Source organism: Prosopis cineraria, unplaced genomic scaffold (assembly GCF_029017545.1).
Source record: "Prosopis cineraria cultivar Desert tree isolate PC_DT_omini unplaced genomic scaffold, ASM2901754v1 PC2, whole genome shotgun sequence".
NCBI lineage: Eukaryota > Viridiplantae > Streptophyta > Magnoliopsida > Fabales > Fabaceae > Prosopis > Prosopis cineraria.
In genome coordinates, this window is record NW_026555333.1 from 2,262,857 (window position 1) to 2,285,453 (window position 22,597).

The 22,597-nt window shown below is 34.7% G+C and overlaps 1 protein-coding gene across 5 annotated transcripts; it reads right to left on the minus strand.

The window, feature by feature from the left end:
- LOC129303026 (uncharacterized) lies at positions 1 to 7,321 on the minus strand. 5 transcript variants are annotated; one of them, XR_008591387.1, is made up of 11 exons: positions 6,348 to 7,318; positions 4,819 to 5,976; positions 3,513 to 4,655; positions 3,332 to 3,373; positions 2,397 to 2,473; positions 1,930 to 2,014; positions 1,747 to 1,830; positions 1,531 to 1,632; positions 1,347 to 1,445; positions 238 to 527; positions 1 to 145 (listed from the first exon to the last, which is right to left on the minus strand). XR_008591387.1 is itself a non-coding variant. In XM_054942021.1 (10 exons), exons 1-10 carry the CDS (start codon positions 7,089 to 7,091, stop codon positions 426 to 428), a joined length of 3,639 nt encoding a protein of 1,212 aa, XP_054797996.1. In that variant the 5' UTR covers positions 7,092 to 7,318; the 3' UTR covers positions 45 to 425. The 5 variants fall into 5 exon arrangements, 1 of the variants encoding a protein (XP_054797996.1); XR_008591386.1 differs by having other exon boundaries at positions 4,819 to 5,979; XR_008591389.1 differs by having other exon boundaries at positions 4,819 to 5,933; positions 6,348 to 6,478.
- Positions 7,322 to 22,597: the final 15,276 nt, after the last annotated feature.

Consider the following 22,597-nt stretch of genomic DNA (forward strand, 5'->3'; position numbering starts at 1 on the left):
TGAAAATCAAATGGGTTAGTGCATATATAGATGCAGAGAACGCGTGAGAAATGAATATACATAATCGTATAACACTTGTTTGTTATTATGTACAAAAGACACTAATCAGTAATCACAACCCCCGAGAGGCAAGCTCACTGCTAGCCTGCAACAGATGTAGGAAGGATGGAGTGAGGAATGGAAAATGTACGAGTTAGGCGAAGTCGAAGTTCAACAAGAGTCGAATAACTTTTTTACCATTTTTAGGAGAATGACACTATCGTCTCACATGGGCATCTGATTCGTTTAACATGTAGAAATCAAGTTGAACCCCCGCGACAAATGTGGTTCCCCTGGGTTTTGGCAAATAAAACCGTGCCTGAACTCCTATCTTCTGTACATGGATATATACACTATTGTCCCAATCTAGCAGAATCGCCTCAACTTTAAGCTGTTAATTTTCGTATGAACTCTAATGTCTCCCTATAAGAAGGGTCTGAGCGGCTCAATGGTTTGCAGGAATTTATGTGATCAGTAGACTCCAATACCTGTTTCCAGAATTCAAGATAACTTGAGAAAAATCGCCTTTCAACAATCATACCAAAACAGAAACTGACACAAATTGAGTCATTTATTGTAGCCAAGAAACAAAAATTCATGAAAACATAGGAGATGCAAAAGAAAATCCAGTCGCAGGATAACTTGCTTTAAGCATGGAACACATCATATCAACTTTGCGACTGATAGATAGCTAAGCAACCTTGGAGAACCCCCTTAGAAGCCAACTTGCAAGGGGAAAAACCAGGCCACTTGTACAACAAGAATTACTTGTGCCTAGCACTTAGCACAACGTGGGACTATCATAGGATTGCCCCTGAAGAGCATACATGCTCACTGTGACCATCAGATTGTCATTTGCAGGCAGTCCTTTAGATAAAGGTTCATCCATTTTTTATTCGAATTGATGGAGATTTAAATAAACATGTGCAACTCATCCCTAAAAATCAACTTGTAAAGAACAAGAACCATGTCGCTTAAGTACTGCACGAATTAATTGTGGCTATTCAATATAAACGACCCCATCAGCTTTCAAGCAGGTTAAGATGATAACATACACAAAATTAACTAAAGTATCAATGTCATGCAAATAAGATCTATAAACTCATGACATGACTCAATTGTGAGGGAATGCCATTAATTCGCGAATTCTATTCTTCCATGAAGAAAAGAAAAATGGGACTGATCTAGACGTACTATTTTTTCTTTTTCAATTTTCTTTATATTGTCAAGCGTAAAGTGAGAATATATACTCACCAGTTGGTCAAAAAAAACAAAAAACAAAAGAAAGAAAGAAAGAATTTACTCACCACAAGTTCGCCAAATCCAGGATATGCCGATTCTATTGATACAATTTCCATTCTTAAGGCCGATCCACCATAACCTTCAACTATCGGAGTTACTGTAGTCTGCAAAACAATAATCACTGACTAAATAATCGCAAAAAAAAAAAAAGAAATGCAAAAATGCTGATTGAACTTTACAGCTGATCACCTCACAAAAGCTGAGAACATCAAGCATCCCTTTTTTATGAAGGTAACGAATATAGTCATTTAGCTCTATCAATTTTGAAGATCCACTTCTCAGCTCCCCTATCTATGAAGAATTATAAAACAACCAATAAAACAGTCTTCCATATACAGTAATTAATTAGAAAAGAGATCATATAGCTAAATTCATCATTTAAAGTATGACAAGAGCTATACTAACCGTTGGAGCAGGGCGAAGCACAAGGCCCATTCTCCAAGGCATATCTGCAAGTTTGCTACCAAAATGTGGGCAGCTATAAAAAACCTAAATTCAAAGTAAGCATGAAAAACGAAGAACCTCACTGAGATCTTCTAAGAAAAATTGAGAACAAAACATGTTTTTAATTCAGAAGTAAAATCATACTATTCCAATAGTATTTTTTACAAGGTTATCTAAACCTTCTTCCTTTGCTTTATAAAGAATCTGCTTCGCCACCAGGCCCCCCATGCTGCAAACAATGGAAAACCATTGATTTATTAAACCATGAAGTATGCAGGCAAATATACAAAATGAGGTAATGTTTGATTAAACAGATAACTAGGTTTAGGTGCTTAAAACCATCAGTAATATCATCGAATTGCTAATCATATAAAAAATAGTTATAAGAATAGTTTCTTTAATGAATCCTAAGGTGGAAGTCTATAATCTATAATAGCAAGAGTTAAAAGTAGCAGTATAAACTCAAATAGCATTAAACAGCCTTGATGCCTAATAGTTTGTTGGATGAAAATCCCATGATGCAAGAATCGCTTTTAGAGTCAAAAGAGTTCACAAAAAGCCAACATGCTAGCTCATGCAATATTAGTCCTAGTTCCAGCAACCATGCTAACCTGTGAGTTACAAAAACAACAGGCCGATCCCCAATTCCTGCAGCAACAAGCTTCTCCAACAGCATAGAGCTGACTTCCTGCTAATTTTGGTAAACAGATGAGTGAACTTAAATGCTGACTATGTAATGAGGCCCATGTATCGTATAGCATCTAATATGAGCTGCACAGTTCAATGTTTATGAATAGTGTGACTTTCTATAAATTTTATTATATGTATTGATAGTAATCAATGCAACAAGTGAAGGTTTAAGAGCAGTCAGTGTAGGGTAAATATGGAAGCCGGCCTACTATACATGCACTGGAAGTGTATGGGATATAAGCAGCTGAGACAATGCACAGAAGGGTTTGGCCAGTGAAAGTGATAGTTCCTAAAGGAACATGCTTTTATGGGTAAAACTGAAAAAAAGAAGAGCATTTCAAGGATTGTGAAAGGCAGCATAGCTGTGGTTATTCAATAACAAAGAACCACAATTTTTGCCAGAGAGAAGATTAATTTGACACAGCTTTCAACTTCAGCTTCCAAAGAGTCCATAACTTATCCAACAAGCTTAAGGCTGTGGCAGCAAAGGCATGCAGTGCCAAAAGATGACAGAATAAGGATCATGTATTAACTATATTTTTTGGTAACAAAGGCAAGTATATAATGAACTCAACAAATCCCCACAATAAGATTCCATTTTAAGCACAGGTCATGTAAGTAGTAGCATTGACTGCAACACTTCTACAATCTGAAATTATAATTTAACAAACATGACTTCCATACACACACAGTGAGACCATTTCTGTGATTGCAAGTCAGGGCGTTTGATATTAATTGCAAATCATAACTGTGATGTAACATTAGAAAGGAAAATTTACAGTCCCTATCAAGGCTCTTAGAGGATGAAAACTCTAACATGAGATTGTACACAGCCAAAAATTGAAGAAAATCTAACCTGAAGTGGCAGGCTAGCTCCAGACCATTGGGTGAGATTAGTCTGCATATATTATTTATTAATGTTAAGCAGTGATGGTGATCCCACCAGAAGAAATGCTCTACGAAAGCCAGGAGAGTGAATAGGAAATTAACATCCAAGACTTATAAGGCAAAAATTTGATAATCTCACTAAAGCACACCTTGTACTTTAGGGTAAACATGCGAGCCCTAGGAAAATCACCAGAAAGCCATTCACCAGGCCAGAAAGTTCCAAGCTTTCCTGCCTCCAGATCAACCTTCTCAACCAAGGCAGACTGATTTGAGGATTTGTCCTCAGCTATGCGCCAAGTTTTGAAAGGCCCACCACGGAGGCCATGGACAAAAACAACATCTATTGAAGGCAATTTCGTAGCTGTGCCACTTTTGGATGAATTGATAGAATTAATGCAGCTACCACAATTTGGTTGTTTGGTTTCAGCCATGTTATCAGAATTAGGCACAGATATGTCCTCTGAGACTGTATAATCTTGATCTATTTCTTTGGGACATTTCCAGACAGGGAGATGAGGATTTATTAAGAATATCATGTCATCAAAATGGGGGCACAAGTTCTTATTAGTTAGTACACCAGTGTCAGATGAGGTTCTACTTCCAGTTTTACCATTATTCTGGTAATTGCAAAATACATTTAGGAGTGCTGCCCTGGCATAACTTTGCATCTTAAGGTCTTGACATCCAGGAACCCTACCATTAGCACAATCATCAAGCCATTTACACCAAGCTCTGTCAGCTATGATGATCTTCTGGACTTTGGGAAGGTTTGAGAGGATTGTCACTAGCTGAGCTGCATGCCTACGTATATGACCTGTAGGTGGAACTCGAACACTAGATGAATCATTTATATCTGATATAGATGGTTCATCATCAATATTTGAATTCCGCTCGTGCCCTTCATGAGCTCTAGATGCATCATATGCTTCATTGGCAGCTAACTTCTCATAATCATCACTTAACAGAAAGTGCCTTAGCAAACACAAAATACCCAAATCAACAATCATCTCTTGATGTTGAAGGTCTTCAGCACAAACTTCAGTCAAAGTTTTAATTCCTTTCAGGGTTGCCAAGGCAGAATTTGCAGCATCAAATTTTGGCAAACTATCTTTCTTTAATTTTTTAAATAGTCCCAAGAAGGGATCCAGAGAAAGAAAATCTGCCAGTGGGAATAGTTCCAAAGAATCAGAAGCAGTTGGTTCCATTTGTTTAGCTGCTAGATTAACAACAGCACTGGTTAACTGATTTACTACTTGCACAGCAGACGCGGCATTTGAGTTGTAGATCAGAGTCTGCAAAATTTTGTTACCTCAAACTCATCAACATGGCTAAAAAGTGTATTTAACCACTGACTTGAAGTTTCTGTAATAAAGCTAGATAACTATATGAACTGAGAACTGTGATTTTGACCTGTTTACTAATCAGATGAAAGAGGAAGAAAAAGATGGTGCATACCTTGACATTATCACTTTTGGGACTAGTCCCTTTATCACGTGAATTCTTGATAGAATTTTGGACTTCAGTTAGCAACAATGCTAACCATCCTTGAGAAACTGGTACAGATAATGGTCCATAATCTTCAAGGATCCGAGAGAGGATCTTTATAGCTGAAGATCGCATTGCATCAGAAGAAAATTTTCCAAGAACCCATGGAACAAGAATACCTGACCACTTTTGACCCTCCTGAAGGGATAAATGTAGTTCTTCTGTGCAGAGAAGTTCTAATGCCTTTGCTATCGCTTCTTGCACCTGTGTATGCTCTGCTGTCTGCTTGGCAATGCCTCTCATTGTGTTAAGACCCTTTTCCATCACTATATTCCGCACCCCATGACTCCTCTCAACAGATAACAGAAAGGCAGACAAAGCCACCTGAGCCAATGAAATGTCCTCATGCGTACATGCCTCAGATATAGTAGAAAGAAGCCTGGAACTCAAATCAGAAACAAAATCATTCAAAGGCATTTTGCGATCCTCTAGTAGTGATTGTGCTAGCAAGCTTGCATGCCATCTCACAGATCTCTCAGGAACCATCAAAGCGGACATGATAGCATATCCATCTTTATCCAGTTCTTGAATATAAGATCTATTTACCTGTGATGCCTTTGCCCAATTTGCCAATGCCCACGTGGCAAAAGGAACAGCAACATGTTCCCACTGCAAATCATCCCAGAGGCCAGGGATAACAGCAGAAGGCATATTCGCATGTCCAAGTAAATCATCATTCTTACTTTGTAACACAAGAGTTTCAGGAGTATGCTTTGCTAGCTCTGCCTGATTATAATCAGCATTATCCAACTCTGTTAGCCAGCTAGTTTTTGAAAGCCCTAAAAGTGTAGCACCTTCGAGTATTTTAATTCCAACACCTTTCCTCCCTGTTCTGCCATCTTCATCACCTTCACTTTCGCTTGGCTCATCCAAGTGCAAACAACCTTCCTCAACTACCTGTAAGGCAGCTAGGATATCTTTAGGATCAGCATTTCTAGGCAAAGGTGGCTCAAAAGATATCTCTTCTACATTGTCACAGCTGGAAGTAACAATATCCATAATGGCTGCCACAAGCATGCTCCTACCTTTCAAAGAATCAGAAATATCAAATGAACTTCTCCATGAAAGCTGCTGCCACAGAAAATTCCATCATGTCACTGATGTCGAAACAAGAATAGGAAGTATGACAATATCAAGAGTTAAGTTTGCCCTAATCAAATATACAGTAGCCAGAGCATAATTAGTATAACGCAATGATCAAGGGTTAAGCGTCCAAGAAAACCGAATATCCTTCTCCTCTCAGCGAGGGACATTACAACAAGTACATGACAGCTACAAATACATGTCACAATGCGCATAACAATTCAATGAAAACAAAACCCTTTCTGGTGAAATTAATGGATTGATCACTAAGCCAATGCCAATCATAAACTGCGTGTTCAGATTTATCGCTTACACGAAGATTACAACCCAGAAATACAACGAGGTCATAGAGCTACCTTCTTTAATCGACGAGGATGACAAGAAAAAATGAAGTTTAAAAGATTTGGAATTGCATGAGGCCGCCCAAGTACAATGGCAGATACATTGGGATCGGCAATCAAGTAAGCAAGGGCTCTTGCCGACTCTGCCTGAGTGCCACCGCCATCCTTGGCAACGGCCACCGAGTCCAGCAACCAATCCACCACTGCGCCTCCACCAGCCCCGACGATCGCAGCCCTGCGACTAGAATTTGCGGCGGCAATGTCAGCAAGCAAGGCAGCAACACGAATCTCGAAACCAGAACGAACCTCATGATTAGCCGAAGACAACACCGAGGTCAATGACTGCCAGAGGACGGAAGCAGCCACACTCGTGCGTTTGATGTGATGGAAAATATTGTCGAGAGAGTCGCTGGACTTGTGCAGGGCGTGTTCTACCCCAGCAAGGAGAGGATTAGAGGGTTTATCGTCGGACTGCCGTTGATTGTGGTAATCAGAAGAAAGATAGGCGATGGAGGCAAATACAGCGGAAACCACGGTAGCGGAGACAGCAATCACGGATCTGCGAGGGAATGATGAAGTAGGTGTTGGAAGAGAGTCAGAGAGATGGTTGTTCGGAACTGGTGGGGGGACAATTGGGGGATTAGCAACATTGTGAGATGGTTTGGTGGGTTGTTTGGAAAAAGAAGACGACGAAGCAGAAATGTGGCGAGGGCGATGAAAGCGAAGATAGCGCCGGATTCTAAAACCGAAACGATGCATTATTCCGCTTTAGCAAATTATTACTGTAATTAACCCGCATTTCCTAATGCTCGTCTTATGAGTCATTATTAAAAGTAAGAAGATAAGGAAAAATTGGAAAAGGAAGGGAGTGGCGGGAATGAGGAAGAAAATTGGGTTTGTTCTCAGCTTCCAGAATCCAGATTATGTTTCATAAGCTACAGGCGAAGATGGCGGGAGCGGCTCTGGCTTTGCTGAGGGTCTAACAAGGAATTTTGCCATGGGAATATGCGAAGAACAATACTTTCTCCTATTTTTTCAGCTCCTTGTCGTTTTAGGCTCACACAAATAACGGGTGCTTCTCATGGACCTTTTATTGGGCCTGACCGGCTTTTTCATGGACAGAAGTGGCAATTCTAAACCAAATGTTTCCACCATCTGTCTAAGTCGACGTTCAATATTCCATTGACACTTGAAAGTGAGGCCCAAATACACTGTGATCCATTGCCCATTTACTTCGCCCATGCATGACTAGCAAGGCATGTCAAGCACTACCTTCATTTGTCGCTTCTGAATGATCCTTCAAATCCTACGTTATGAATGAAACTGAACGAGGGAGGAAATTTATACCATATCAATTAAAGGAAGAGTACTGTCTCCTACCCAAACAAAAAAACAAAAATCAAAAAAGGAAAAGGAAGAGTACTGTCCCCTCCAGCAATAACATTGCAAGTGCCGGAGAAGCTGCATGTAATACCGCTTAATTTATTTCAATATCTTAATCATAATACCATATATTGCTATGATGATTAGGGACTAACTATTTTAATCCCCTTACATTGTTTAAAAAAAAATTAACTGTAGTTAAAAAAATAACTATAATAAGAAAAGAAAAGGACTAAAATTAAAGATCATAAATAAAATTAAACTTATAAAATATAATTCAATTACAATATAAAAAGTCAACTGTACGGTGGTAGAATAGACCCTATTATGGTAGAAATGATTAAAATCCATTAATATATACTAGTATATTAGAAAAAAAAGGTTGAAACCCATCATCAATCAAGTAAAATTTAGAAAATAACTGGGATCTCAATTTGGACAAATAATTCAAATCATTTCAACGCCCAAAGCAAACACAAAATTTAAAAGCGTATGAGAGCACCAGATACCATTCAGTTGGAAACAATAATGAAAAAGATTTAATAGTATCTTTTCCTCAAATTTCTAGATCATCTGCCACGACCAACCACAATGTGACATGACTAAACTCCTCTATGATGTGCATTATAGTGCACTATATAGTCCGTGACAACAAAATGTTGTCATAAAACTAATTCGGGGTGTGAATTTCTAATAAGCTTTTATTCTCCGCCTAACATTCGATTAAGGTGATTTAGGTGTTCACAGGAAAGCCCATTTAATAATTTAGCAAATAGCACTAAGTTTATTTTTAAATTATATCATATCAAAAAGTTAGACACCCAAAAAAAAAAAAACACTCCCTTCTTACACTTTAACACTTCCAATGTGTCCAAAACCAAAATCAAATGCCAAAAGGCAGCACAACAATTTAGATCAAACTTAAGAGACTTAAGACTACTTGCACAATACACTAGAATACACAAATATAGTACATTTCATATTTTTACTCCTCAACTCCAATTTCATTAGAAAGCATGAGGGAGGTAAGTCAATATAAATTCTCTAATATTACCATGTATAGCAACCTAAATAACCTAAATATACTTGCACCAAAATATTTAGATCTTGTTTAGTCATCAATAGCTCATACACAAAGCTTATGGCACTAAATACGACTAATCAACACATATAACATGTAATGGTGTAAGGAAAAAAAAAGAATTGTCTTTGTTAGCAATTACATTATCAAATTACACATATAATAATCAAAAGAAAGAGATCTAAAGCAGGAATAATAAATTCCCATATCTCGAGTACTTTTCCTTTGCCTTTTTTAGAGCCAGTGCTTGTAAAATGTTAAACAAAAGTGAGTACAATCATTCAGCAGCCAAGAAAATTTTAAATCATGCACATGCAAATAGAGCCGGGAAATGGGCGGGCTTAGCCTATATGGGCTCGGCCCTTATGGGCCCAGCCCATAAGCCCGGTTTCCCATTTTTGAGCCATTTCTTGAGGCCCGGCCCTTATTTAAAGGGCTCAGGGCCGAGCCCATAAGCCCTACTTCAAAAAAATTAAAAAAATTTAAAATTAAACATAATAAATTACTTAAAAATATTTTAAAATTCAAAATAAAATAAATCAAGATACACATAATATTCAAGAACTTAAACACCACATATTTAAAAGACTAAATAAATTCAAACACCCGTCAATCTAAATCTAAATCTGCATCCTCATCATCGTCTATAAACAAAATATTAGAACCCTCGAAGTTGGTCCACTTGATGAAGGTGGAGGAGGTTCAATGGCAATATACTCTTCAACCACTTCTTCTTCACCTACAATAAATATTAACCAAACTATATCATTATCAAATATATATATATATATATATATATTACAAGATAAAATATACAATTACCATATAATGGGGGCACAAAACCATGTAACCAATTGCGGGTACAAATTAAAGCTTGCACATTGTCTGGAAGGAGGCTAGAACGATACTTTATCAAAACACGAGAGCCTATGCTAAAAGCAGATTCACTAGCTACTGTAGTGATCGAAATACTTAAAATATCACATGCCATCCTTGAAAGGTTGGGAAATCATTGCTGATTGGTCTTCCACCATTGCAACACATCCAACTCTGGAAACTGGTGACCATTAAGGGAAGCTTCTTCCAAATAATAGTCTAATTCAGATTTACCAACAGAAGAAACATCCCTACTCTTAAAATTAAGAAAATCCTATATTTATAAAATAAAACAAAACATATCAAACAAAGAATTATAAACCAATAAAAATAAGATAATAAGTATTAAACAAATAAGAACTTACACCATAAAGCTGAGTCCAAGACATGGTCGGCTTCTTCTTCTTCTCTACCATCCTTCTACTTGTGCTTGAGCTTGGTTGACTTGGTGTTGGAGTTGAACTTGATGTACGATTATTGAAAGATCCACCCATATCTTTGTATTGATCAAATATATAATACAACTTTTGCTTGATGTGATCAACTTTCATGTAGTAATTCACAGGATCAATCAATAGTAAGAAAACTTGATTGCTTCAAGCTTTGCTCGTGGATCAAAAACGCTTCCAATTGATAAGATCACACTATAGTCACTCCAATACTTGTCAAATTTCTCTGTCATTCTAGTTGCCATATTAGAAATCACAGGATCACGATTGCTAATGGCATCATTCAACAAAATCTCAATTTTTGCTATTTGTCCAAAATACATGTTTGAGGTTGGATAAGATGTGCCAGAAATTAAAGTTGTAATCATTGCAAATGGTTGCAAGAAAGAACACATTTCCTCTGCTCTCCTCCACTCTTCATTTGATAAGGAATGCTTAAAACTAGTGTCACGACAAGACAAGCAAACAAAGGCTCTTTTATATTTAATTCCACTTTCAAGCATATCATAAGTAGAATTCCATCTAGTAGGCACATCTAATCGCAATCCTATCGACGTGTCAATACCACCAACTTGTTCAACACATTGCCTAAAAATCTTCATCCTGGACTCAGACACCTTAACATACTTAATGCTGTCTCGAATTTTATTTATTACAACATTTGTCACCTTCAAACCTTTTTGAACTATCAAGTTCAAGATATGTGCACAACACCTCACATGAAAGAATTCCCCATCACAAATCAAGTTATTTTGCAAAATCAACCTCTCTTTTAAGATCTCAGCCATACAATCATTTGCAGATGCATTGTCTAAAGTAACAGTAAAAATCTTCTTTTCAATCCCCCAATCACACAAGCTCTCAAAAACTTTGCTAGCTAATTCATGTCCAGAATGTGGAGGCTCCATTTTACAAAAAGAAAGTATTTTACTGTTAAGCTTCCAATTTTCATCCACAAAATGTGCTATCAAGCATATATAACCTTCAGATGTTACAGCAGTCCAACAATCTGAGGTCAAACATATTCTACTAGGACTCTTTGACAAAATCACCTTCAACTTGTCTTTTTGTAGCTCATAAAACCTCCTAATATCTGACACAGCAGTTTTTCTACTTATAATCTTAACATCGGGATTACATTCCTTAAGAACTTGCCTAAAAAGAGGAAATTCAACAAAGGAATATGGCAAATCATGTTCAATAATCAACATCCCCAACAACTCCCGTATATGCGGATTATTGATTTGTCTAGATCTAACATTGCCTTCATTATCCAACATCATCAAGCCAATATTATGAAACTTTAGAAGAGCTACACATTGTTTAATATGACGACTTAGATGTGAAGTGCCATGATTTCCACCACATGCTAATAAAGTGCCACAACCATTACACTTTGCCTTAGTTGCCCCCTCTTCATTAACAACCTTAGAAAAAGACTTCCAAACATCCGAGGTACAACTTTTAGCTTTCTTAGGTGGTTTTTGACTAAATGTAGTAAAATTGGAGGGAGTTAATTCTCTTTTACCATCCCCATCCACTGACTTATCATTAGTTTTGGCACTAGATGATGACATACTGCAGACAACACATGAATAACATAATCAAAATAAAAAATAAAACAACATAGCAGCAAGTCAGCAACCCAGCAACCACAGCAATATTAACATTAAATTCAAGCAACACATCAAATTGCAGACACATGAATAATAACGCAGCAACACAGCTTTTCAGATGTAAATTCAAGGCTGAAGCAACTTAGGGGTGTCACCTACTTTTCATATGTAAAGCAAAATCAGAGAGAGACAGATAAATAGACATACCTGAAGGCTGATAAAGAGTCTTGAATCCTAAGTTGCTGGAGTCAGAGTGTGATTGAGTGAGCGCAAAGCTTAGGACGAGCCACCGAAGCTGAATCTGAAGCTTAGGAGAGCAAGAGGATGAGCCACCGAAGTTGAATTTGAAGCTTAGAAGTGCAAGAAGATGAGCCACCGAAGCTGAATCTGAAGCTTAAGAGAGCAAAAGGACAACTGGACGAGCCACCGAAGCTGATCTGAAGTTTATGAGAGCAAAGAAGAGGATGATTGGCGAGCAGTGACTGGACGATGATGAGCGATCTCGCCTCGGCGACCTAAATCTGAAGGTTAGGAGTTATGAGAGCAACGAACAGGACGATTGGGGAGCGGCGACTGGACGAGGACGAGGATAAGCGATCTCGGTGAGACGGCAACTTGAATCTGAAGCTTAGGGTTTTACAGTGTGAGGACTGATGGCTGACTGCTGATGCTGAGGCACAACTTGTTTCGGTCGTGTGAACAAAGTGACCACGTGAGTGTTTTGCTGGCTTGCGTGTTGCGTCTTTAGGACTCAGGAGTTGAAGACTTGAAGTCAATCTCACGAGTCACGACACCGTTTTGATCTGGGACTGGGAGAAGGGGAGAAAAAAAAAGAAACTGAGCCTGGAGGGCCGCCCGAGCCCGAGCCCGTTTTTTCAGGGCTTAAAAGGGCCGGGCTCAGAAGCTCGATTTCCTAAAAAATAGCTAATTTTTCAAGCCCGAACCCTTACAAAAATGGGTTTAAACTGGTGGCCCTTCAAGCCCGGCCCTTATTCCCGGCTCTACATGCAAATCAAATCAATTAAGGTATGTAAAGTAGACATTCAAAAATCACATAAGAATACAACACCATGTCAAGAATCATGATATCACAGATGCATAATCAAACCACTTCATATCTCCTCCATATACTGTCGATTGAATCCATGAGCTAATAATTTGTTAGAATTAAATTTATGTAAATGGACTAGTCTAAATTCACCAATTGTAAGGAGCTATCCATCTAAAGTTACTGCACTCACTTCCAGATCACAAATTCTCCTATTCTCAAATTTACTAGGAAGTTGGAAAGCCTGCCCTTCACCCAGTCTAAGGTGAGGTTAACGACTAAGGGTCTAGGGAACCTACACTTACACTATTTCTAGGTGAGTTTCAAGAAAACCTGACCCTAAAACCAACTATTAAGGCCACCCATGATGTTAGTAAGTATCCACGTAGAAATAAAACACTAATCCTTTTAAGGCAACCTCCTGCCTAACATGTGATCATGCAAAATACTCATAGCATCTCCTTGCATACTAAACTACATAGCATACATGCATTATCATAATTTCTCATACACTATCTCAACATTCAAAATCTTCTTTTCAATAAATAATTAACATCTCAAGTTTGATTCCTTTCTCATTTATACAGGACAAGCCATACTTACATATGATTTTATAAAACAATAATTCTAGTTTAACAAGCTATGAAACACCTTTCTCAAGTTTACAAATAGCTATAACTAATCTAACAATCCATGGCATAAAATAGAATTCTTCAATTACCTTAAATCTTTGAGAACTTAAAGGTTAGCCCTGATATCTTGCTTCTTAAGTTAGGATTGAGCTCAAATGACATGCCACAAAATTAATCTACAATTAACAACAAACATTATCACTAATAGTCAACATAACTACTACTTCTAACTCTTAAACTCCCACATCAATAACCAAATCTTGAAACTACAAGTTCAATCTCACATTCAATGAGTTTATTAACTCTTATTGACTCCTTTTATCTCCCATTAGCTTAAATAATAACAATATATCACCCAACAACTCAAATTCTTTATTAAAGTGGCTAGGGTTTGTCTAAACTCACAACCTTATCAAATCCTCAAATATAGGTGTGGAAAATTTAAACAAATCCTATTAGACTTAGGTTCAAAAATATTCATCTTCCAATCCTAAATCTTAACTCAAATTCACGTAGACTGAGGAAGGAAGGATATGGAAGACTTGCCTTGATGAAATCAAACTTGAAACACCTCCAAAGTGTTAATGGACTCGTGCCTTAGCAGACCACAACCCTATTCTCACCATCCTTCCTTGGTCTCTTTCTATTTTTCCCTTTCTAGTTTGAGCCCTAGCTCAATCTCATTATTTAAAATTTTAGAACATTTACCGTAGCGAATGGCACAAAATGAATTTTCACAATTTTGTCCATCAATTTGGGCCTAAGTAGCCCAATTCACCTCCAGACAATCCAAAAGCTATTCCTAAAATCAATAAGTCCGTTAACCATCACTACTCATCATTAAACCAATTAACACTCATTTGTACATAATTATCCTTGATTAATTAATTTAATATGGGAATGCATTGGTCAAAAGAGCAGGATTATTGGTAACATGTTAAGTCATACTGGAATCAAGATATTATATATTGTCACCGATTGAGTCAGATGTGGGAAGAAATGCCTAAAAAGGCACCAGATCAAAAGGCATTGAGCTCAAAACTCTAATAGATGGTACAAAGGCAAGAACCACAAGAGATGAGATATGAGGCAAGCTAGCCTTCAGAGAAGGCACCAGAGTAAGACAAGATGATAAATATGAAACTAGTTGTAAAGAATAAGATCTACTCGAAGTAGTAGTCATGCATAGGGAGAAGAGTAATTAGTGTAATATACTTGATTAGTTGAATGAGGAGGAGTGACAGAGTTATTTGAGTACAAAGTTTGTAACTAAAATAATACCAATTAGTGATGTTTTTAACCTTTGCACAAATCTAACAAGATGGTTGAAAATGAACATGGCTATAGCCATGACCTTAAGAAGTAGGCTATAATTAAGGGTTGAATAGCATACATTTAAGTTTCCTTATTAGTATAGGCAGAACTAGAGACATGGCAAGCATAAGCAATAATGTTATTCAGAAAGGTCTTATAACGAGCTTCAGAGTCCATTAACATGATTGTGATAGTTTTAAGACCAAATCATGACTAAAAAAAATTATAATTGCAATAACATACTCATATTTAACTAGTAGTCCATTCAAAATATGTGAAATATGTATGGATTCAAAATAGGCTCTCTAGATTTCTATAAGAGCTATTAATTACTTTTGCTAGTATTCTATTTTTAGGCAAGAAATTTACAAAATGTAAGAGGTCACAAGAAGTTTTAATACTAGCGAAATAATCTCTCATGCATGGACTATTCACCCTTCTTTTGATTCATCAGGAGATTATGATAATATGATAATTTGGTCTTAGATTGATTAGAATAAAGACAAAGCAATTCACTCCATATTTGAGTTAAAGATTCCTAACCAACAAGATCAGGAAGTAACTTGGACTTACAGAAGTTATCAGCCAAGAAGCTAATATTGAATCAATAGCTTAATAGGCATCACAAGCAGGATTAGGAATATATTGACCATTAGAATTATGCACTTGCTTTGACTGCACAACAACAAACCACCAACATATGGATATAACTTTTATGGTTTTTACCATAAAGAATACTTGCTACTTCCATAACATATAGTTATGCTTATCCCATTTGACAATGATATTCTTGTTTGTGAAGTTTCTTCTAGCATTGAATGCTAGAAGGACAGGACTAGAACCAAAAGTAGCCATAATGACAAACAAAGCTAGCATAAGAAGAAAAGAAAAGGAGAGTAATATTAGACTGATATGGTGATTGGAACTCCTCTAACATCTTGTTGCTCTGATACCATATCAATGTTAATCAAAAGGAGAGTAATATTAATTTTGTTTACTTAATCTTGTACTCATTTATCTACTTAATGCTTGGCCACCATTGAGTGTAAATTTGGGGGTTTAGGTTTTACCATGGAAGAGAAAAATCTGAATTTGACAATTAGATTGAGTAATATGGGATTAGAATTTATTTTAATTTGCCAATAGGATAGGAATATACCTATTGGACCTATATAATCATATTAGAGTGAATTTGTGCCATTTCAACTCTTGGGTAATTGTGTTAGAAATAACAAATTAATTCAAGAGAGGGGTGTAATTAATCGAAAAATAATTATTCCTATTAATACTCTAGATTAACATATTAATATTAAGTGAATTTATTTGAGTAATTACATGCTCTATAAATTGCAGAAGGGATTAGTCATCCTAGGTTGCCTTGATTGTTTATGGTTGTTGAAATTTTAATTTTAGTGCATTTTTCTAATTTCAATCCTTATTTTGCAAAAATCAAATTCATATCTTGCTTTACTCAACTTAAATGAAAATGAAGACTTTATTACCCAATTACCAATTAATTTGGTTCCTTGCGAGATCGACCTTGATTTTTTACTTACTAATTACGAATCGTACACTCACGGTAAAACATATTTATATGCATCAAGTTTTTTTTTTACTACAAAGACATAGTGTTGAATAACCCTACAAGGTTTTCGTGCTCAAATTTGAGGTGTGAACGCATAGGGGGAGATATTCAATGACATCTCCATGAAGGCTACTCCCACTCTCTCGCTCCTTTTTGGTCCTAAATTGAATTGTTAGGTGCATTAACAAGCCACGGGGTTGCATTGCTGGTCACAAAAAAAAATGAGGTGTGCTCTTAAGTTGGGAGATTTCTCTGTTGACCTCTTTTCACGGGCTCCTTTTAATTTTTATGGTACAAATGGACGCAAAAACCGAAAAAAAATACTAACCTCATGTGATTCATTGATTCAAGCTTTAATATCACTGCATTTCTTAGGTTTAGTATTGGATATTAAATTTGTATTATGCCTCAATTATTTTTACCAGATACTCGATAAACATTAATAAATTAAATAAATCAGATAGGTACCAAGATATCCTTTACTGGGCCATAATTATGTAGTATCCGAGTTGTATAATTGTCTTACCAACCCATTTTATAAAACAATGTCTCAGGGTTATTGAATCACGTTACCTCATCCCCCCAATATGTTAAACGAGTTCTTATTTTACAGATGCGCACATTCATTTGTAACGTGAAAATTCTTTTATATATATGCATAACAAGTTAATTGTAGTTAAATAAGACATGACTGTCATGATTTTGACATCCTAACGTCTATAAAATGTCTATTTAAATGCCTTATGAATCGTTATCTGAATAAACTAAACATGGGAGATTACCAATTAATGTGACAATGCTTTTGATTGCTAGAGTATCTGGTATCTTATACTTGTCCCGTATCAAATTGGGGAGACTTTAATATATAAAACCCAAAATAATTCGAATCAAGCATCACATAGGACTTTTTTGAGTAGTGGAATCTACTATCAAGTCTTAACACTGAAGCATTTTTAAGGTTCGAACTCAACAATACTAGTTATTAAGCTGAAAACCCCTTATCTGTTGATTAATGCCCCAATATTAATGTGACAATTCTTTTATATATGCATGGCAAAGGAGATACAAATGGACGAATATGAGTGGAAGCAATAGCATGTTTAAATTTAAAAATTTAAAACTTAAGTTTACAAATCCTTTTATTTTATTATATTAGTTATTGAACTCAATTTTATTTGATAAAAGATTTTTTACACTGACCTAAGTCTACTTACACTTAGCTTGAACTACATCCTAACACTAACTATGCACATGGATGCTAGCAACGAGAGTTTTTAACAATTATTTTCATTTTTTCTTTTTGTTAATACTCTCCTTTTTTATAAATCACTTCTAACTATCTCACCAAAATTAAGGTGGGTTATTTATAATAATAAAATTATTTTAAAAATAAATTAATTTTCAATATTATTCCTAGGTTTAACAAATAGTGATTTGATGTGTGGAAATAGTTTTCTTACAAATTAGAATGTTGTACTTCTTTTTATAATTTGCCGAAAGGTACTTTTGGAATTGTATATCAAATGTGCAAAACCCAAGAAAAAATGACTTATATAAAAGATAAAAAAAAATTAGAATATGATTTATAAAAGTATATGGGAAGGAGTATGTAAAAAAATGGTAATTAGAGTCAAATCACTCATTGACGTGATTTTGACATTATCATAGCCATCAAATATTAAGCATACTTTTTCAAAATGCCTCATGAGTAGTGATTTGAATGAAAAAAGCCTCTGGAGTGTGCACACTTCACGTGAGTTGATTTGAGGATGGAATAACTCATTAAATTTGACGGGGTGTTGCGTATCCCAAAAACTGTCACATGATAAATAATATTTGTCAATATATAGCATGATTGTTTACTGTTTTCTTTCACTTTCATATGACGTTTAAAGAGTTTATATAAATATTGAGAAAGGCCATTAATATGTTAGAATACTTACGTACTTTTCAAATGCGCGCGTCCCTGTTAAAAGTCTAAGACATTTGAAGAATAATCACCCATTCACCCTGATGCAAAATAATAAATTGTATTAGCATGAATATTGGAAAAGTAGTAATTGATATCTTTATAAAATTATAAAACAATTTTTTTTTCCTTGAAAGTAGCATTAACGGAGGAAGTATTCGGTGTGACTTGTGAGCCTTTGACCATTCCTGTACCTCAATGTAAGAATGGATACATTAGGGCTTGGCGCCCACCGGCCAAATCCACTGCCAAAAAGATTTCGGTCATGGAGTGGTGTGAAGCGTGAAAAGGGGTATGTGCTCGAAGTCTCTTGGTTCGCGTTAATTCATGTTCGCAACATATGAAGTATGAACTGCAAAGGAACGGTTCTCAATCATACTTTGAAATTGTGCTTTTAGTTTGGTACAATTTGTCATACCAAACATTAATGGTCTTGGTTGTTGAAATAGGAAATACTATTATAATATTTTCGTCAATCAACACGTTTTTTTAAATTTTTTGATGAATAATTAATGATTGTCTCATCCAAATTTAATTAAGTAATAACTTTATTATCAGAATAAATGTTGTCGATTTAGTATATCAATGTGGAAAGCACAGACAAACGAAGTTTAGGTAATTTCCTGTTTTGAAATTTGTGGGAATGAATATTGAAGCAAGTAGATTAAAATTGGCATATTGTTGATTATATATATAATTCCGTAGCAATGGAGCACTTGAAGTGTTCATGATAACACATGAATATGGAGGCAGAGGTTTTAGCCTTGTGTTTGATTTAGCCTTATTTTGCAATTTTAGGCTGTCTGTCATTAGTTTGTAATAAATCATTGTTATGACAAATTAGTATTTATATTGACTTGTAAATGGTTATCATTTATTATAATGCTTTCTTTTTACTAGGACCTTTATGAAACCGTTATTTTGTTGAATACCTTTGAAAGTTTAGTTTATAAAGGTACTAGGCTATATTTTCCATTAATGTGTCTACTTAATTTGGCTGCAAAGAATGGTATTGTGCGATTAATTTTAATTAAAAAAACTGGTGACCGTACCAAAGAGATCTCAGACCCTGATGTTAATTATTCAAATTGTTTTTTTATATAATGGATAGGTTTTATTATCTATAATTTTGTTTAGAAAATTAGAGCCTGGGTTTTTGTTTCGTTTATGGTATAAGTTATGATTGCTATATATCAATATGTTTATATAAGAAACTCAACGAGGCAACATTATTGTATTTCTGTTTATGAAATTGATTGAATGGGATTGATTTGGCATCAATTTAAATATGTTGCCATTAAATTTGTTGATATTATGCCACGGTGAATTCTTACAACAAAGTTAATTTGTTTCACTGGCAATAGTTATATATACAATATTTCTTGATTGAATACGTTACTTCATTTGTCAAGATGAAATTATTTTATTTATTTGTTGCCTAACTTATTTTAGTTAAGGCAGTGAGAATATATGTGAATTCAATTATTGGAGATTTGTTGACTAAATGCACATCAGTGTTGAAGCGTACGTGTGTGTGTGTGTGTCCCTGTTGTTAATTTAATTTGGTGTGCGCACGGGTTGTTTGCTTGCACTGCTTTGTGCATGTTGCAGAGAATAATTGTTGATAATTCACGTACAGAATAATATCCATAATGTGGGGTTGTAACCATATTTATGGTAGATTTAAAATTATGAAAAATTTTAATTTAATTAGAATGGGAGGAGATTATATGATGAGATTTTAATTTAATTAGAATTATTGATAAATGATGAAATATTTTTCATATGATTGATATATTTTGAAGTTATTTTAAAGTGTGGGGGTGTCTAACAAAAATATTTTACTTTACTCAAAAAAATTAATTTTATGTTGTATCATATTAAAGATTTCATGCTGGGACCACAATAATGGAGGCAGAGAGGGGATATTACAAATGCTAGTGTGTGTGTGTCATGTATAATGAATTTTTGTTGTACTTCCTCCATTTTTATTTATAAGAAAAACTATCACTTTTTACTTATTTTTTATATGAGCAAAATCACATATTTCAATTAGCATTTATTAATCATTTTCTAAATCAACCATCATAATTTATATCAACGAGAAATAATTAATGCATACTTATGTTGATTAATATAAGGCATTTTAGTCTAATTTTTTTATTTTTAAATATAATTATTATGATTAACTAACTTTCTTAAATTGTGTGATACAACTTTTTTCTTATATATAGAAATGGAGGGAGTGTTAAAATAATACAATGGTGTTGTTAGTGCTTTTTTTTTGGGCTTTGGCCCCCTTTCTTACCAAAAAAAAAACGATGATATTAACTAATTTTTATGTTCAGATGGGGAAAATTCACTAATGGCCAAATAAAATATTATGAGTTAAAGTTTATTAACCTAGATTTGGTTAATAATAAGACTGAATAGTTGAAAATTTTCTTAACAAATATTATATTGAAAGTAAAACTAATATAGACCATGTCAATGATTTTTAATAGCCAATTAGCAATAGTTATGGCTAAATACAAGACTTTTAATGACAAGTGTAAACATATTCGATTGAGACATACATAATATTGTAAGGTAGTTATTAAAAGATGGAATTATCTCAATCGAATATGTAAAATTAGGTATAAATATATACCTGATTTGTTAACTAAGCTCTTGAAAAAGGAAAAAATTACAGAAATATTGAGGGAAATAAGACTTAAGTCAATTTAAAACTAACAGTAATGGTAACCCAACCTTTATAATTGGTGATCCCATAGTTCATATGGGCAAGAATAAGTTATTTGTTAGTTCTATTGGCATTAAAATTACTTTACCCCTCTTCTCATGGTGTACAAGAAGCTGCTAAAATACATTGTTGGCAAGGCTAATCAAAGCTCTTAAAAATTTCATATTCCTTATGGAATGTGTATTCATTGTAGATACATTCAATAAAAACACCTAGACTAATGTGAAGTGAGGCCGCTCTTACAAAATTGTAGTGAAATCTATAAAACATTTGTCAAAATATCAAGCACATGCACGATCGTCAAAGCATAAAACCTCTGTTAATAGCAAGAATTGTGGGCTATAATATGATTGATAAGGTCTCTAATATATGCTCAAAAGTTGTTGGTTTATAGAAACGTGCTTCACTCACTTCTTTGTATACTAAGTATTTGTCTGGGTCTAGTTCATAATTTAAAACATATTAAATTTGAAATGATTATATTTCATGTGAATAATTTAAATGATAACATTTCCTTTGACATGTGTGAACTAGAGATATTGTATGTATGTGTGTCAAAAAGTAAAATCCTATATTGCTCAAGTGTATAGAGGCCTTGGTAGGCATATACACTAAAGTGTGAACTTGAATAAGTAAATAAGTTTATAGAAACAGTGACACTGGGCAATATTTTTCCAAAATTTATTTCTTTTTGAAATATGTGAGGGATTGTTGGATATCTTAATTATTTAATTATATTTCAAAAGTAGTTTTCATTTTGATTATAAGTATTAATTACTTTTAAAGTTTATTTATTTTATATTCAATCTCATTACCATTCAAAACCATTGTTTACTTGTATTAAGATGTCATTGATTAGTGTTTTATTGTCCAATGTATATGAGATTTTTGCTTATAAAAGGTAGTAGTTGTCTCATGTTCTAGTGCATTATATACTTAGTCTTGGAACACTCTCCTCTCATTTTCCTTTCTCTTATACTTCTCCTAGGTTATTCAAAATTTTTAATGTTTTGTTACCCTGTTCATTTTATAAGAGAATTTCACTTAATCTTTGAGAGCTTCGACAACCATGCCAAAATTGCTCTTAAGGAATTATTGAGCTCAATTTTATTAGATGTGAAATTGTTCACATTGACTAAAATCCACGTACACTCAAACTACATCCTAACGCAAACTTACTAATTATATACATGCATTGATGCTAGCAACAAGAGTTTTTAACAATTCTTTCCTTTTCTTTTTTTATAAAATGCAGAGATCTTTAGATTAACTGGTACAGCGGATGATTTTTTTTCCTGCGTAGTTTAAATCTTGGACTTGTAAAAAAATGGTAATTACAGTCAAATCACGCATTAACATGGTTTTGACATTATAATAGCCATCAAATATTTAATATTTTTGGAAAAATTTCAATTAAGGACCAATGATGTGACATAATTATTTACATGTCCCAAAAAAATATGAAACTTCAGTTCAATCCCAGGAGGATTGAAATGAGAATAATTTCAACAGTGAAAAAATCAAAATGCCCTTCATTTGTTAATTGTGTCTGGGATGCAAAATTATTAA

What these genes read in the sequence shown, in the direction of transcription:
- LOC129303026 (XM_054942021.1), bottom strand. Translation starts at nt 7,091, where the DNA reads ATGCATCGTTTCGGTTTTAGAATCCGGCGCTATCTTCGCTTTCATCGC. An exon ending in CCAAAAGTGATAATGTCAAG is followed by an intron (nt 4,656 to 4,818) that starts GTATGCACCATC and finishes AAAATTTTGCAG; the next exon opens with ACTCTGATCTACAACTCAAA. An exon ending in TGCTTCGCCCTGCTCCAACG is followed by an intron (nt 1,633 to 1,746) that starts GTTAGTATAGCT and finishes AATTCTTCATAG; the next exon opens with ATAGGGGAGCTGAGAAGTGG.